At 34.6% G+C, this 13,544-nt stretch overlaps 1 protein-coding gene across 1 annotated transcript in view; it reads right to left on the bottom strand.

Annotated features, from left to right (window-relative positions):
- Window positions 1-789: 789 nt before the first annotated feature.
- ASPM (assembly factor for spindle microtubules) overlaps window positions 790-13,544 on the bottom strand; it is a 53,488-nt gene continuing 40,733 nt past the window's right edge. The window contains 9 exon segments of the mRNA XM_030302661.1: window positions 790-949; window positions 5,513-5,682; window positions 6,933-7,109; window positions 8,594-8,748; window positions 8,898-9,090; window positions 9,551-9,742; window positions 10,597-10,746; window positions 11,737-11,946; window positions 13,075-13,171. Coding sequence (XP_030158521.1) covers window positions 847-949; window positions 5,513-5,682; window positions 6,933-7,109; window positions 8,594-8,748; window positions 8,898-9,090; window positions 9,551-9,742; window positions 10,597-10,746; window positions 11,737-11,946; window positions 13,075-13,171 — 1,447 coding nt within the window. The 3' untranslated portion in view covers window positions 790-846.

The following is a 13,544-nucleotide window of genomic DNA, read 5'->3' on the forward strand; positions in this document are numbered from 1 at the left end:
AAAGGTAAGGGTTTTTAGTATATACAAGGGCAGGTGGAGTTTAATTTCCCTAGAGGAGCTCCCCTGCCTGTCTGGATGGTCCAGTCAGTCAATGAAACAAATGGAGATGTTGTCTGGGGGCATTTGTGAGATTATTTTATCCCCTTGTCACTTCTAAGTGTGTTGGCAGAATCTCGTATTTTCAAAACTTGTTTTAGAAAAATGCTTCAATTAATCTATAAAATGAGAGTAATAAAGCTATTCTTTTCCCTTCTGGAATATGATTATATTCAGACTAATATAATATTTTAAGGTAACAGACATGAATAAGTGTTATAATCATTTCATGAGATAGTGGTTTCTCACAATCAGAAAGCCATAAAATAACAAAAGAAACAACAGTTTAGTTATTGTTATATATATATATATGTGTATATATACACACACACACACATATATATATATATATACATTTTAATTTTAATACAAAATTGGATTTTATTTTATTTTTTTATTTTTTATTTATTTTATTTTTTAAAAAAAAATTTTTTTTTTCAACGTTTATTTATTTTTGGGACAGAGAGAGACAGAGCATGAACAGGGGAGGGGCAGAGAGAGAGGGAGACACAGAATCGGAAACAGGCTCCAGGCTCTGAGCCATCAGCCCAGAGCCCGATGCGGGGCTCGAACTCCCGGACCGCGAGATCGTGACCTGGCTGAAGTCGGACGCTTAACCGACTGCGCCACCCAGGCGCCCCCAAAATTGGATTTTAGAAGTTGTACAAAAGAAAGCCAAAAACACTCTACACATGCATGATTAGCTTTAATAGTTCTTTTTACTGTACATACTGAAAATGTTTACATTTACTAGTAAGGAATGCCAAGCGTGTCCATCACCATTTGAATAGCTTGTAGGGGATTTGTGATTTCTTCCATGTTATCTCTTCTCAAAACCCAATCTGGTTTAAGTCTGAAAAGAATAAAAATCTTGCATTAACAAAGTTCTTCTCTTCAAGGGGTTACCCTCACTGTTTTGTCTGAACTAAAATGTGGCTACTCCTGAGCACATTGCTTCCCTTTTAACAGGTGAGAGGGCTTCATATTATTACTGTTTACTGTTTTCAGGCATTTCTTGTCATCCTTCTTCCTTTGAAGTTTATGCTGTTTAGCTCACCACTGCCTCTGGGTCATCTGTCAACCTCCGGTGTTTTGTTCTTTGTAAACCTGGTTCTTGATCTTCTCTCAACTTTTGCCACCATTCTTAGTAACTTCAACATTCATGCAGCCCAAAAGCCAACAACCTCGTCTGTCAGTTTTTGCCCCCTTTCCTTCTGTTCTACATTAACCAACCCTTTTCCACGAGATCACATAAGAGCCTTTGTCATCCCCAGAAAGTACCCCAGCACTGACATCTCAATTTGAGGCTGCCATTCTCCCACCACTTCTGATCTATCCATGTCTTTTGATTTAATACGTTCACTGCACATATTCTTCCACCCTAAGATCTCTGATTCACTGACCTCAACATGCACCCATCATCCATCCATCCATCCATCCATCCATCCATCCATCCGAATGCTGATCTCACTTCCCTCCTTGTCTAGCTTAGGGCCATCAATATAATCCCCTTAGCAAATTTCATTAACGCTATTGTTCTCTATTAAATTCAAATAGAAGGTTCTATTTGGATTCCAAATTGAATTCAAATATCTGCCTTCTCCATTCCTGTACAGCTGAATAGGAAGAAAAGAAAAATTGCAGAAGCAGGCTGACTGATTTTATGTCAATAATTACAAAGTTAAATGGGTGCTTGAGATTGCCGAGTATGCTTCCTCTTTTTCCAAGATAACCATTTTATTCCTTTCTTCTTTTCAAATGTCCCTTCCATACATACCCTCCCTGGTCTGCTTTTGAGCTAATGTTTATAATCTCATACTTCATTAAGAAAATAGCATTCGTCAGAGGGGAGGTCATACATCTTTCTCACATAAATCCCTACTATGATATGCATTTCCATCTTCTTATTCTTTCCTGTTAAAAATCCAAATATCTATCAATTGTTAAGTGGTCAAAGTGTGGTATAGCCATACAATGGAATAGTACTCTGTGATAAAAGGAAATGAAATTTTAATTTATGCATCAACATAAGTAAACCTCAAAAACAGTAAGCTAAAAAAAGAATCCAGTCACAAAAAGCTATATACTGTATGATTCCATCTGTGTAACCATAGAAAAAAGGCAAAACTAAAAGTACTCAAATAAGATTAGTAGTTGCCTGAATCTAGGGGCTAAAAGGAGACAACTGATTACAAAGAGGCACAAGGTAACTTTGGTGTGATGGAAATATTTTATCTCAGTTGGTAGTGGTTTCACAACTGTACATGTTTGTCAAAAGTCACTGAATTGCATACATATATAAAGGGTGCATGTATACACTGCTGGTAAATTCTACCTAAAAAAAGTGACTATATTGAAAAAAAGGGGAAGCTAGTTATTCATTCATGTTAATTATAGTTTTAAAAACATAATTAGTATTAAAATTTACCAATTCCTTAAGTAGAAATCATATATAGAAATGGTCCTCATTAATAAGTTTCAAGCAAGTGCTATTTATATGTTATATTGTGAAATATGCAATCAAAATTCCAATTTGCAACTATTACACAGTTTGTTATAATGAGTAATTATAAAGCAAACTGCTAATGTTAACCCAGGTCAAAAAATAGTGCATTGTCAACACTGTAGGATTTATGCCTGGCAGAGAAGTGCTGAGTCACAGAAATGGAGACAGGCAGAAAAGGAAGGAAGGAAGGAAGGAAGGAAGGAAGGAAGGAAGGAAGGAAATAAAACATCATGAGTTAATTTAGTTCATCAAAACCAATTAAATCTTTTATTAATAAGGTAAACTCAGAAAATGCTAACTTGCTTATTTTAAAATAAAATTTTAATGTTGCTTCAATAAAATGTAAAAGTCATAGCTGAAGTTCTAATGTTATAAATTCTGGGTCATAAATAAATTCATAAATAATAACAAACTTGTCCCTTAAATCAGTATTATAATTCCAATTTAGACCTTCTAACAGAAGAATGTTCCTACAGTTCTCTGTAACAGAAGACCAAATTTTGTCATAAAAAATTCAACAAATATCACACTTAAAAAGAATGAATTTTACTGTATGTAAACTGTATCCCAATAAACCTGACTTTACAAACTATGTAGTAGCATGGTTAAATTACTACCTAAGTTTCTAAATGCTGATTCTATGCTCCTGAACTTTTAGCAACACAGAGCAGTAACGGACTTTGCAGCCTGGCACTGGTCTGGGGGTCACACTTATTAGAGTAGCACAAAAAGGTGTGAGGTGATTCAGGTTTGCTTTAGTGACAAGAATCATATTTGGATGGTCTTGTGTACCAGGAGACACAATATTGGGTGGTCTTATCTTTTTGTGATGTTGAGATTCATCAATGGATTTGACTACTGCCACAAACATCGATTTAATTCATCTAAAGCTTTTATCAAACATGCATGTTCATGGCCCAGAGCACACCTATTATTTCATGAGGGGCTACAAAATAATAATAGTTTCATATACCTTCTGCATTTATTAAACAGAATTTTTTTTATAGAAAACTTTTCTACAACAACCATTTGGTTACCTAAGATATAGTATGTATAAAAAAAAAAATGGGAAAGACTTGACTCCTTCCTTTTACCCGTAGTAAGTATCATGAGTGGTTTCTCTAGCATCCTTCAAGGGTAAGCAATGAGTTTTTTCTTTAGTATCATTATAGACTCATCAATTTTTCATCTGATGTGTTGCACTTGTTTGCAGTCCTCGTGCTTCTGTGTCACTGCCTCACCACCGGCTTCCATCTTGTTGAGTCCAAGGGGCAAGTTTCACACCTCATCTAACAGCCTCTTAGCAGCAAGCTGAAGGGCTGATGTGCCGCCAGTCTGGAACAGCGTCTATCCAGTCAGCAATTCCTGTCCAGAGCTGTTGGCTGGTTCTTTCTCTTGTCTCAATTCTGGAGAAATTGGGGTTACTCTGAGGTTCCGTTTGGGGCTTTCTTTTCTAGGTATTCTCTTCCCCTGAGGTGATCACGTTCATTGTGATGGTCTTGAATGCTACCTAATGATTCCTGAATCTAATGATTACCTAATTTAAACCTCTAGACTGATTCTTTTGGCCAGAACCACAGCCCTGATTTTCTAATGGCTTGTTTGTCTCTTCCTCTAATTTCTCATAGGCACCTCAGACTTACCCAAAACAAAACCCACGCTTCAACGTCCCTTCCCACTCTATCTTCTGTCCTTCCTTACTTTTACTTCTTGTAATTATATCCCAGAGACAATTTCCTAGTCACAGCAATTTTAGCAGGCCCTCTGAGTGATACTCTATCCTAATAGCAACCACAATCTTTGTTACTTTATTTGCTTATTTATGGTCATTCTCCTGAACTATGTAATTCCATGCTGTACAATAATCACAAGTCCAGCGCCTTAAAGCACAGAGTTCAGCTCTATACCATTCTTACTCTCTGACACTGGTGGAGGTGTCTACTTGGTTAACCAGGTAAGCTAACACCCATTTTTTTTTTTTAAACTTCTAAAGTTACATGTCTTAAACTAGTTAAGCTACTATTATCTCTACAAGGTTGGCTGTTGGCTGAATGGTGGCCCCCACACCAAAACGATACATCCACATCCAAATCCTTAGCATCTGTTAATGTTACCTTATTCTGAAAGGGGGTCTCCACAGATAAACATAACTAAAGGATCTTAGGATAAGATCATCCTGTATTATTGGAACTGGCCCTAAATCCAACATATGTCCTTTTAAGAGACACAGAGGAGGGAGAAGGAGGAGAGGCCCATGTGAAGACAGAGCCAGAGAATGGAGTTATACAGCAACAAGCAAAAAACACCTAGAGCCACAGAAACTGCAAGTCAAAGACAGAGTCTGCCACAGAACCCTCAGAGAGAGTGAGGCCTTACTGACACCCTGGTTTTGAACTTCTGGTTTCAAGAATGTTCAGAGCATAAATGAGTCTGTGGTTATTTTTTACAGCAGTTCTAGGAAACTCATGCAAGGTCTCATAAAGAACTTCTCTAGAAGGAGAAATTTCAAGTACCAGGAGGATTATGGGAGGAGTTGGAAGTTGATATTTTGGCCACGAGGGATTTTTGGCAGCTTCCAAGCAGTATAGTTTGTCCTACATGCAGGAAAAAAAAGTTTATATGCCAAAGCTTATAAAAAGCTAATTTTCAGACTTAGCACTTAACTATTTAATACAATGAATTTATTGAATGACTATTAAATACCCAAAGCTACAGTGTTATTGCTTCATTATTTACTGAGATTGTCTACTTTAGAGTTACCAAGGATTCTATTCTTACTCATATGTTGTTTCTCCACTGTCCAGCACAGTACCTTGCTTTATAGTACATACTCAGTAATGTTTGCTGAATGAATGAATGAATGAATGAATGGATAGTGGCACAAAACTATAGAGTACATTTACTGCTTACCTTGAAACTATTCTGGTTCTTATGGGTGTTTCTGGAATAAATGCAATACTTATAGAAGAATTCTTCTTTTGGGTATAAAGTATTCTTTCAGTATTCATTTTATGTTTACGAGCTGTAAGTTTGTAGAGACTATAAATACGGTCAACAACTTTGGACCTACTTCGAACATCCTAAAAAAGAAAATGTACATTTATTAAAACTAGTAACAATTTTGTAGCCCTTCTATGCTAGTAAAAGCAACAATAAGAACCACTATAGTGTAAACTTATGAGCTTTTAACAAAATCAAAAGCCAGTCTTTCCAAATTTAGCAGTTAGATTGGTTAACATTATATAAACTAATTTGTAAGACAATTATAAAAAAGGCAAATATTTAAAAATTGTACACTTAACTCCATACTGAATAATTAGGTAAATATTATAGTCAATATATGTATTATATGGAGTTACCAAAGCCTGTGAATTTTCTCTCTTCCTAGTTTCCAACGTTATCCACTTATCTCTTATAATACAACCCTAGGTCAAGTACAATTTCTTACCCAGACCACTGTATCTACATTTATATTTATATTAATATTTATATCTATAAATCTATCTCTATCTCTATCCCTATCTCTATCTCTATCTCTATCTCTATCTCTATCTCTATCTCTATTTATATTTCCCTCCTTCCTGGTTTCCCTATATCCACACTGAACGGTCTTCATACATCCACACTTTCCCAAATCTATTCTTTAATCAGTAGCCGAAGTCATGTTAGAACCCAAACTGGAGCATACTCTCTTACGTAAATCCTTTAGTGGTTTTGTTCTCACAGTGAAGGCCAGAATCCTGTTACAGCCTACGGTCAACTCTCTGCCGACTGTAACACCTAGAGAGGTCTCACCATGGAAAAACTTGAAATGTACTTAAGGTTACAACAAGAGGATGTGGAGCCACATATATGTGGTTTTCTACCTGGATAGGATCATTTGTTTCTTTCCTCAAGTAAAAGGGAAATGGCTATTTCTATAGCCATAGTACATTTTATTTTTGAAATTCAGTTTCTTTAATATGTTAGAAACGCCTCTTATATCAACAAAAAAGGCAGGTTTGAACATATACAAAACCCTATTTAAATTGTGATAATTACTGGGGTGTCTGGGTGGCTCAGTCAGTTAAGTATCTGACTTCGGCTCAGGTCATGATCTCATAGTTCATGAGCTTGAACCCCGTGTTGGGTTCTGTACCGATGGTGCAGAGCCTGCCTGGGATTCTCTCTCTCTCTGCCCCTCCCACACTTGCTCTCTATTTCTCTCTCCCTCTCAAAATAAATAAATGAACTTAATTAAAAAATTGTGATAATTACTGAAGGAAAAGTGTAAAAGTCTTAGACCTGAAAACCTACAAAGATACCTGAAAGAAAGATAATTAATACTTACAGAGGCTTGATTTGTTGTCTTCAATAAAATAGCTAACAAACAACAAGTTTTTGTAAAAATGCTTCCACCCTTGTCTGCAACTTTGTCACCGGGCTTTTCTCGGTACATCTGTAAAAGGTCCAGTAGTGTGTCTATGCAGTTTTCTACATGGTAAACTGCTGCAGTGGTTTTCTCATACTTGAAGAGAACAGAAAGAAAGCAAAAGTTATAATAAATGCATATGCTCTTAGAGCCCAAGCAGAAAGAAAGCTTAGGACCAACTTTTTGGACTATCTACAGCCAGTGCAAGGGACTTCATAAAAGGAATTTTTGATAGTACTATCATTTCTGAATCCATTTTATATGCATATCTGCATTGTAATTTTTCTCTTCCCACCTACTTTAAAGTGCCATAAAATGTGAATCAAATCTAGAATCCCTGAACATGAACACCTTGAAATAAATAAAAACAAACTCAAAAACAGGGCAATTTTAGTGAGAATCTCTCAGGAAAAACAGAACTTATCTGTGATAGTTAATCATAGGGTAAAATACTGATAAAGGCTAAGATTTAATTAGTTACCCTACTGCATGCTTCTTGAGAGGAAGATGCACTTGCTTTAAAATAAAATAAATTTGAAACTAGTAAATTTAGGAGATATTTTTCCTGCCTCAATTATCTCCTTGTATCACTAGATTCATATTGAAATTTGCCTGGGAACAAATCATGTGAAGGATACCAAGACAAAAATAACAACAAAACAATATTAGCAGTTAACATTTATTTGGCACGTCTATGTATGAAGCACATTATATATATTGACTCACTTTATCCTCACAATAACATTATGAGGTAGATACTATTACTTTACCCATTTTACAGTTAAAGAACATGAAGCACAAAGGGGCTAAGTAACCTAAAGTAAGCTGCAGAGCTATGATCTGAACACTGGTGTTCTTAACCACTCCTTCTCAGAAAGAAAATACTGGATAAAGTGCTCTAAGTTGTGGCTGAAGGGTTGGTTGGGGAAAATAAATTTGTCATCTCAATACTTTTGATTACATGCATTTATAGTTTAGTACAGATATCTGCCACCAGTCCAACGCCAAAAACGTAAATTCTAATACCTATACAGAGTATGACATACAGGGTAACTAAGTTGAAGCAGTATCTTAATCATGTTTTGCCAGACATGATTATAAGAGGTTCTACTGCTTTGATACAATGCAGTGAATAAGAACACCAGTTCCAGAGGTGGACAAAAAATGTATCCAAATTCAGCCCTACCACTTATCACATTCGAGTGCTGAGGCAGGAGCCTTAATTTCTATAAGGATTACTATTCCTTCTCTATTAAACAAGAATAACATGAACTGCCTCAGAGGATATTGTTAAGAACTAAATTAAATGATGCATGAAAAACGCTAGCGCATCGTAAGTACTCGATAAATGTTAGTAATCATTATTATTAATATCATAAAGACAAGAAATAAAATTATAAGAAATTAGTGTTTCTATGTATAATTATGTTAATGCATTAAACATTTCCCCCACCTAAGACTCTTGCACACAAATTAATTCTAACTTGGCGATCTAAATTCCAGTGGTGAGCAAGCACGAACTTAATTTGCTGGATCAGATTTCTTGACCAATGAACAACTCATTATCAAAACATTACTACCTTAGCGACATTAAGCAAGACTTGCACAGAGTATCTGATGACTTCCATACAAGGAACACTACGATTGCAACTTCGGATCAAAACAAATATTTTAGAAACTGCTCCACTCTGGGCCATGTTCTCACAGCAAAGTGGAGACAATCTAGTAACTACCTCTGAAAGGAGGAGAAAAAAAAAGAGAGAGAAATAAATTCACAGCAACAAAATGAAGTTTTAGCTAATATTGTATTATAACACTCTTTGCACACTCAACGGTAAAAATGCATTTCTAACCTCATACAAGATATTGTTAAAACAAACTAACCTAGGTGCTTTAGAGCCTCAAGAATAGCAGAAAGGTGCTTATATGTCAAAAGATAATGAAGTGCAAGAGCAGTTCTTTTGTAGAGTTTGTTTTCTTCTCGAATCTCCCTATTAACAAGTTGAAGACTTAGTCGTATAGCTTTAATTTTTGTACCATCATTTTTCTTCCTCCAAGAGTATCCTCTCCATAATGCCTTAAAGAGACAAAACACAGTGATTGTAAGATTACAATCCATGATGTTTTGAATTTATATCTATTTCTACAAAACAAGTATTTTCAGTAAATTCATATGATGTAACCAGACACTTTGCAAATAAAATCTCAAGTCAGGTTCTAATAAATAGCAAAATCAATTTTTCTGGAAAGAAAAATATATATCATATTCCTGTATATAACCTGAAGCATCATTCACTGACCAAAGATATCTAAGTCTATTTTAAATGCTAAGGTATTTTTTCATGTCTTCATCATAAATGTCTCTAGGGAAATCTGAAAATAAAGGGCTTAGCAATGACATAGCATTTACGAGTTATTTTATTGGTGAACCTCAGCTTTTTAAAATATATGTGGCTGTGTTTTTAACACGTTAGATGTCTCACGTAGGTGAATTATAAACCAGAGTCTGGAACTAACATCGTAATGTTGTCAGTTACCTGAATTTTAGTGATTCCATTATTAATTTTTTCTTTTTTTTTACGGAGGAGAAAACGGCGTACTGCTTTCTGTATTACTGATGCAGCTCTATTTTGCTGGCTCATATGTTCTTGAAGTTCACGCTGACTTTTTATGACACTATGACATTTCTGAGCAAACCTCTTTTGCTGTAATCTTGTTCGAAACCATCTCTGTTTAAAACATTAGAGGCTTTGTTTTTTTTTTACTTCAGGTTTTTAAAATAAATAAATACATACATACACATGCATACATAAATGAAATAAATAGAACATTAGATTGATATCTTTCAATCCTCCCCAGTGGCATTACTTCTCCACTCCAACTGGTACAAATCCTCTAGCACTCACTGAGTGGGGGGAGGGTGTGAATTTAACCCTGTACAACATGGCCTTCATTTCATAATTTATATAAATTCTATCAAGCTGTTTGTGTTCTTCTGCAATTTGTTTTCTAACTCAGTATTTTATATGTAAGTATATGTTAATGTATACAGAGTTCTTACCCAGAATACATAAAAACCTACAAATCATAAGAAAAAAGAAGCTGTAAAAGAGAAATGGGCAAAGTATATGGAAAAAACAGCCCATATATACATACATTAAGAAAAAGCACACAATACACAGATAATAATTTGAATAGTCAACACACGAAAGATTTTTTAGAACTGCTTGCAATCAAAGGAAATCCAAAGCAAAAGTGAGATACAATTTGCCATTCATCAAAACAGCAAAACCCAGAGTCTTTTAATGCTGTGTGTTGGCAAGAATGAAGAAAAACAGGTACTCTCAGACTTTGCTACAAGTATAAATGAGTACAATTATTTCAGAAAATAATTCATAGCTTTATTCCTGTATCATAAAACATCAACCTATTTCTAGCCCATCAAGCCATCCTAAATATGTCATCCTAAAGCAAAAGGCTAAATATTATATGATCTTAGCATAAGGTATTTTGAAATTATTTATTAAAATAAAAAATTCATAAAAATTTTACCACATAGTTTTACTGCAAAGGAAAAGCCAACCTGAACACAGATGACTGAATTAACCTGCTTCTTAGCATTCTTCATAACCATGTGAAGTTTATATGCTCTTTGAATTCTAAGAGCAGACAGGTGACAATATGCAGCTGCTGTGAAGTGAAGAAGCCTAATTTTGGTTCTCTGTTCTGAAATCTAAAAGAGAAATAAAAAATTAACCACACATTTGACTCTTAAGACAATCGATCAGTGTTTATTTTTGTATATCCTCCATACTGAATTATATAAATTAGCAATAACAAATTAACTTTTAATTACTGAAATTATTTACATTGATGGAACTCAAAGTGATTATAATCTTTTACTATACAATATTTCCAAATGTGTACCCCCTAACTCAGAGTATAAAAAAGCAAAATTATATTTTGGGCACTTTACTAAAGAACAGCATTTAATTTAACTGGACTACACAATAACAGTAAATAAAGCTTTCAATGTACTAACTATAATATGAGAAGTCTATGATTACAATACTCACAAAAATGTTGGGAGAACTGTTGGGAGACGGTGATAGTAAGACAAAATTATCTGAGTGGATTTCTCCGGTTATTAGACAGTCTAGCACAAATCTAGCACAAGACTCTTTGCAGCAAAACCTCTCTATAGTGGCCTTTAGACCTCTAATTTGTATTTAATGAACACAGTAGAAGAGATTTCTCCTTTTTAATTTAAGTATTTTGTCTTTGACAGCACTTTGCATATTGATGCCAAAAACGTGACCTCCCCGGGAGGGATTCTTTCTTGCTGAAGATGTGGAAGTTATCACAGGAACAGTAGCTAACAACACCTCAGAGTTGCTGGGTGGTAGCAAAAGGCTACTTGAATGACAACCTCCTTCACATTTGGAGCTCCTCCCTCATCCTTCTTTCAGTTCCTTTGTTAAGATTCATTACAAGAAAAAAATTAGTTTGCATTTTTGGTGAGCATCTATGAGAAACAGGCTCATAAAACAAAAATCTATAGCAACCAGTGATCTTGTTATAGGCCTCTGCAGAAGCTGAGAGGTTATACTGGTTATATTATTAGTTCTGAAATTATTCTCCAAAATCTAAAATTTCTTAACACAATTTAACACCACATACCTTCATTTCTTAAGACTGAGGTATTCTACTTAAAAATACTTACCCTTTTCCTTACTAACCAACCGCGCACTAGTGCTTGTAGAACAACTGTAGATTTTTTTAATTCAACATATTTTATCCTTTCACACTTCCCGGCCTTCCTGGCTCGTATATATCTCTGTATGGTCAAAGCGGCAGACTTCTGCCGAAGAAAGACCTGCCTTCCTTTGTATCTTCTAAAATTCGCTTGAATCAAACAAGCAGCTTGATGTCTCTACAAGGAAAAATTTGTGAGTGACTTAACAGAAAGGAATAATAATTTCAACCCACTGGAGGCTTTTGAATTTCTCAATGAAAAATGAGATGGTGTAATTACGATTTTTTTTTTTACATTTTTAGCTTAAGAATGTCATATTTCATATATAAGGTGACTGTATGTAATTTCTACAGCTAAAAATTAGGTTTTTATGAAGGTGCAAGCTAAGGTCAATAGATATCTGGTGTTCTTTCCCTCTCATCTTCCTGATACTTCTCATTGTGAGGGAGAAAAGGACTAATATTACCAAAGGACAAATACATTTAATAAAAGTGCTAGCAATATAAAGAACAGAATGGGCATTATAAACAACTACCAGGGAAGCTGTCTGTTGCTTTAAGAACCAAAGACTACATCTCAGAACCAGCACATCTTAGACTCTTCGATTATATAACATCTTGACAACCAATTCTCAGAAACCTAAAGAAGTATATAAATTAAAATGGGCACTCGTTCTGTTTTACAACATAGATTCCCCACCAACTAGCCGGATGACGTTGGGCAAGTCACTTTACCTCTCTAGACCTCAGTTTCCTCATTTGTAAAATAAGAATATTAACTACTTCAATTAATAATCACTACACCAGAGGGTTTTTATGAGGGTCAAATTAGTAAATATACACTAGTAGGCATAATAATAATAGCTATATAATAATAGTGAATATTACATTGAAATTTACAAATAAAATTTTAATTTTGCTTTCTTTAATAAAAGACTATAGGTACTGCAGCTCTTCTAAAACTTTGATGTTAAATATTTTGAATAGGCCACCAATTGTAGTTTAAAAAATTTTTATTGTTTAACTTATAGTAGACAAAATATGCTACATCTATTATGACTCTCTCCAAATAAATTATTTACTCTAAAATTTACTTCAAACTTGGGTTTCAGAATAGTTTTTAAATATAAATATACAAATTAATATATTCATAAAACGTATTTTTAAGGGTGAATATAATTTTTAATTGACTGCAATGACGTGTTTAAAATAAATGTATAGCTAACAAAAAAAACCAATTCCTTTTGTTTTCTTTCCTAAAATGGCTCTTTGCAAATGAGCTTTCTTTTTTCCTTTCTTTACCTACTTTTATCATTAAGAAGTGCTCATGAGCTATTCTTCCAGAAAGCATAGCTCTCCATTTTCTCTGAATGATAATTGTTGATGCTCTCATATTCAAAAACCTAAAAAGTAGGTATTGGAAAGCAATTACAAATTTCTTTAATTTACTCAGTAAGTATTTATTGCCCCCCCCCGACTACTTAATACTAGAGGAAGAAAAAATAAGAAAGGCAATGAAAGAAAAAAGAAAGTGGAAAAGAACAATTTATACTTTAATTCTAGCAATCAGAATTCCACACACACACACACACACACACACACACACGAACTGACACAATGAAAAAGAAGTTTTGCAATTGGCAATGTTCGTAGCAAGAAATATGAATTTCTAGAATGAGAAAGAACTCAAACCAGGATGAAAAGAAAGTACAATTATCCAGACCTACACAAAGCCTAGATAAAGGGATGCTGACAGAAGTAACGGCAGAGTCTAAA

Source organism: Lynx canadensis, chromosome F1 (assembly GCF_007474595.2).
Source record: "Lynx canadensis isolate LIC74 chromosome F1, mLynCan4.pri.v2, whole genome shotgun sequence".
NCBI lineage: Eukaryota > Metazoa > Chordata > Mammalia > Carnivora > Felidae > Lynx > Lynx canadensis.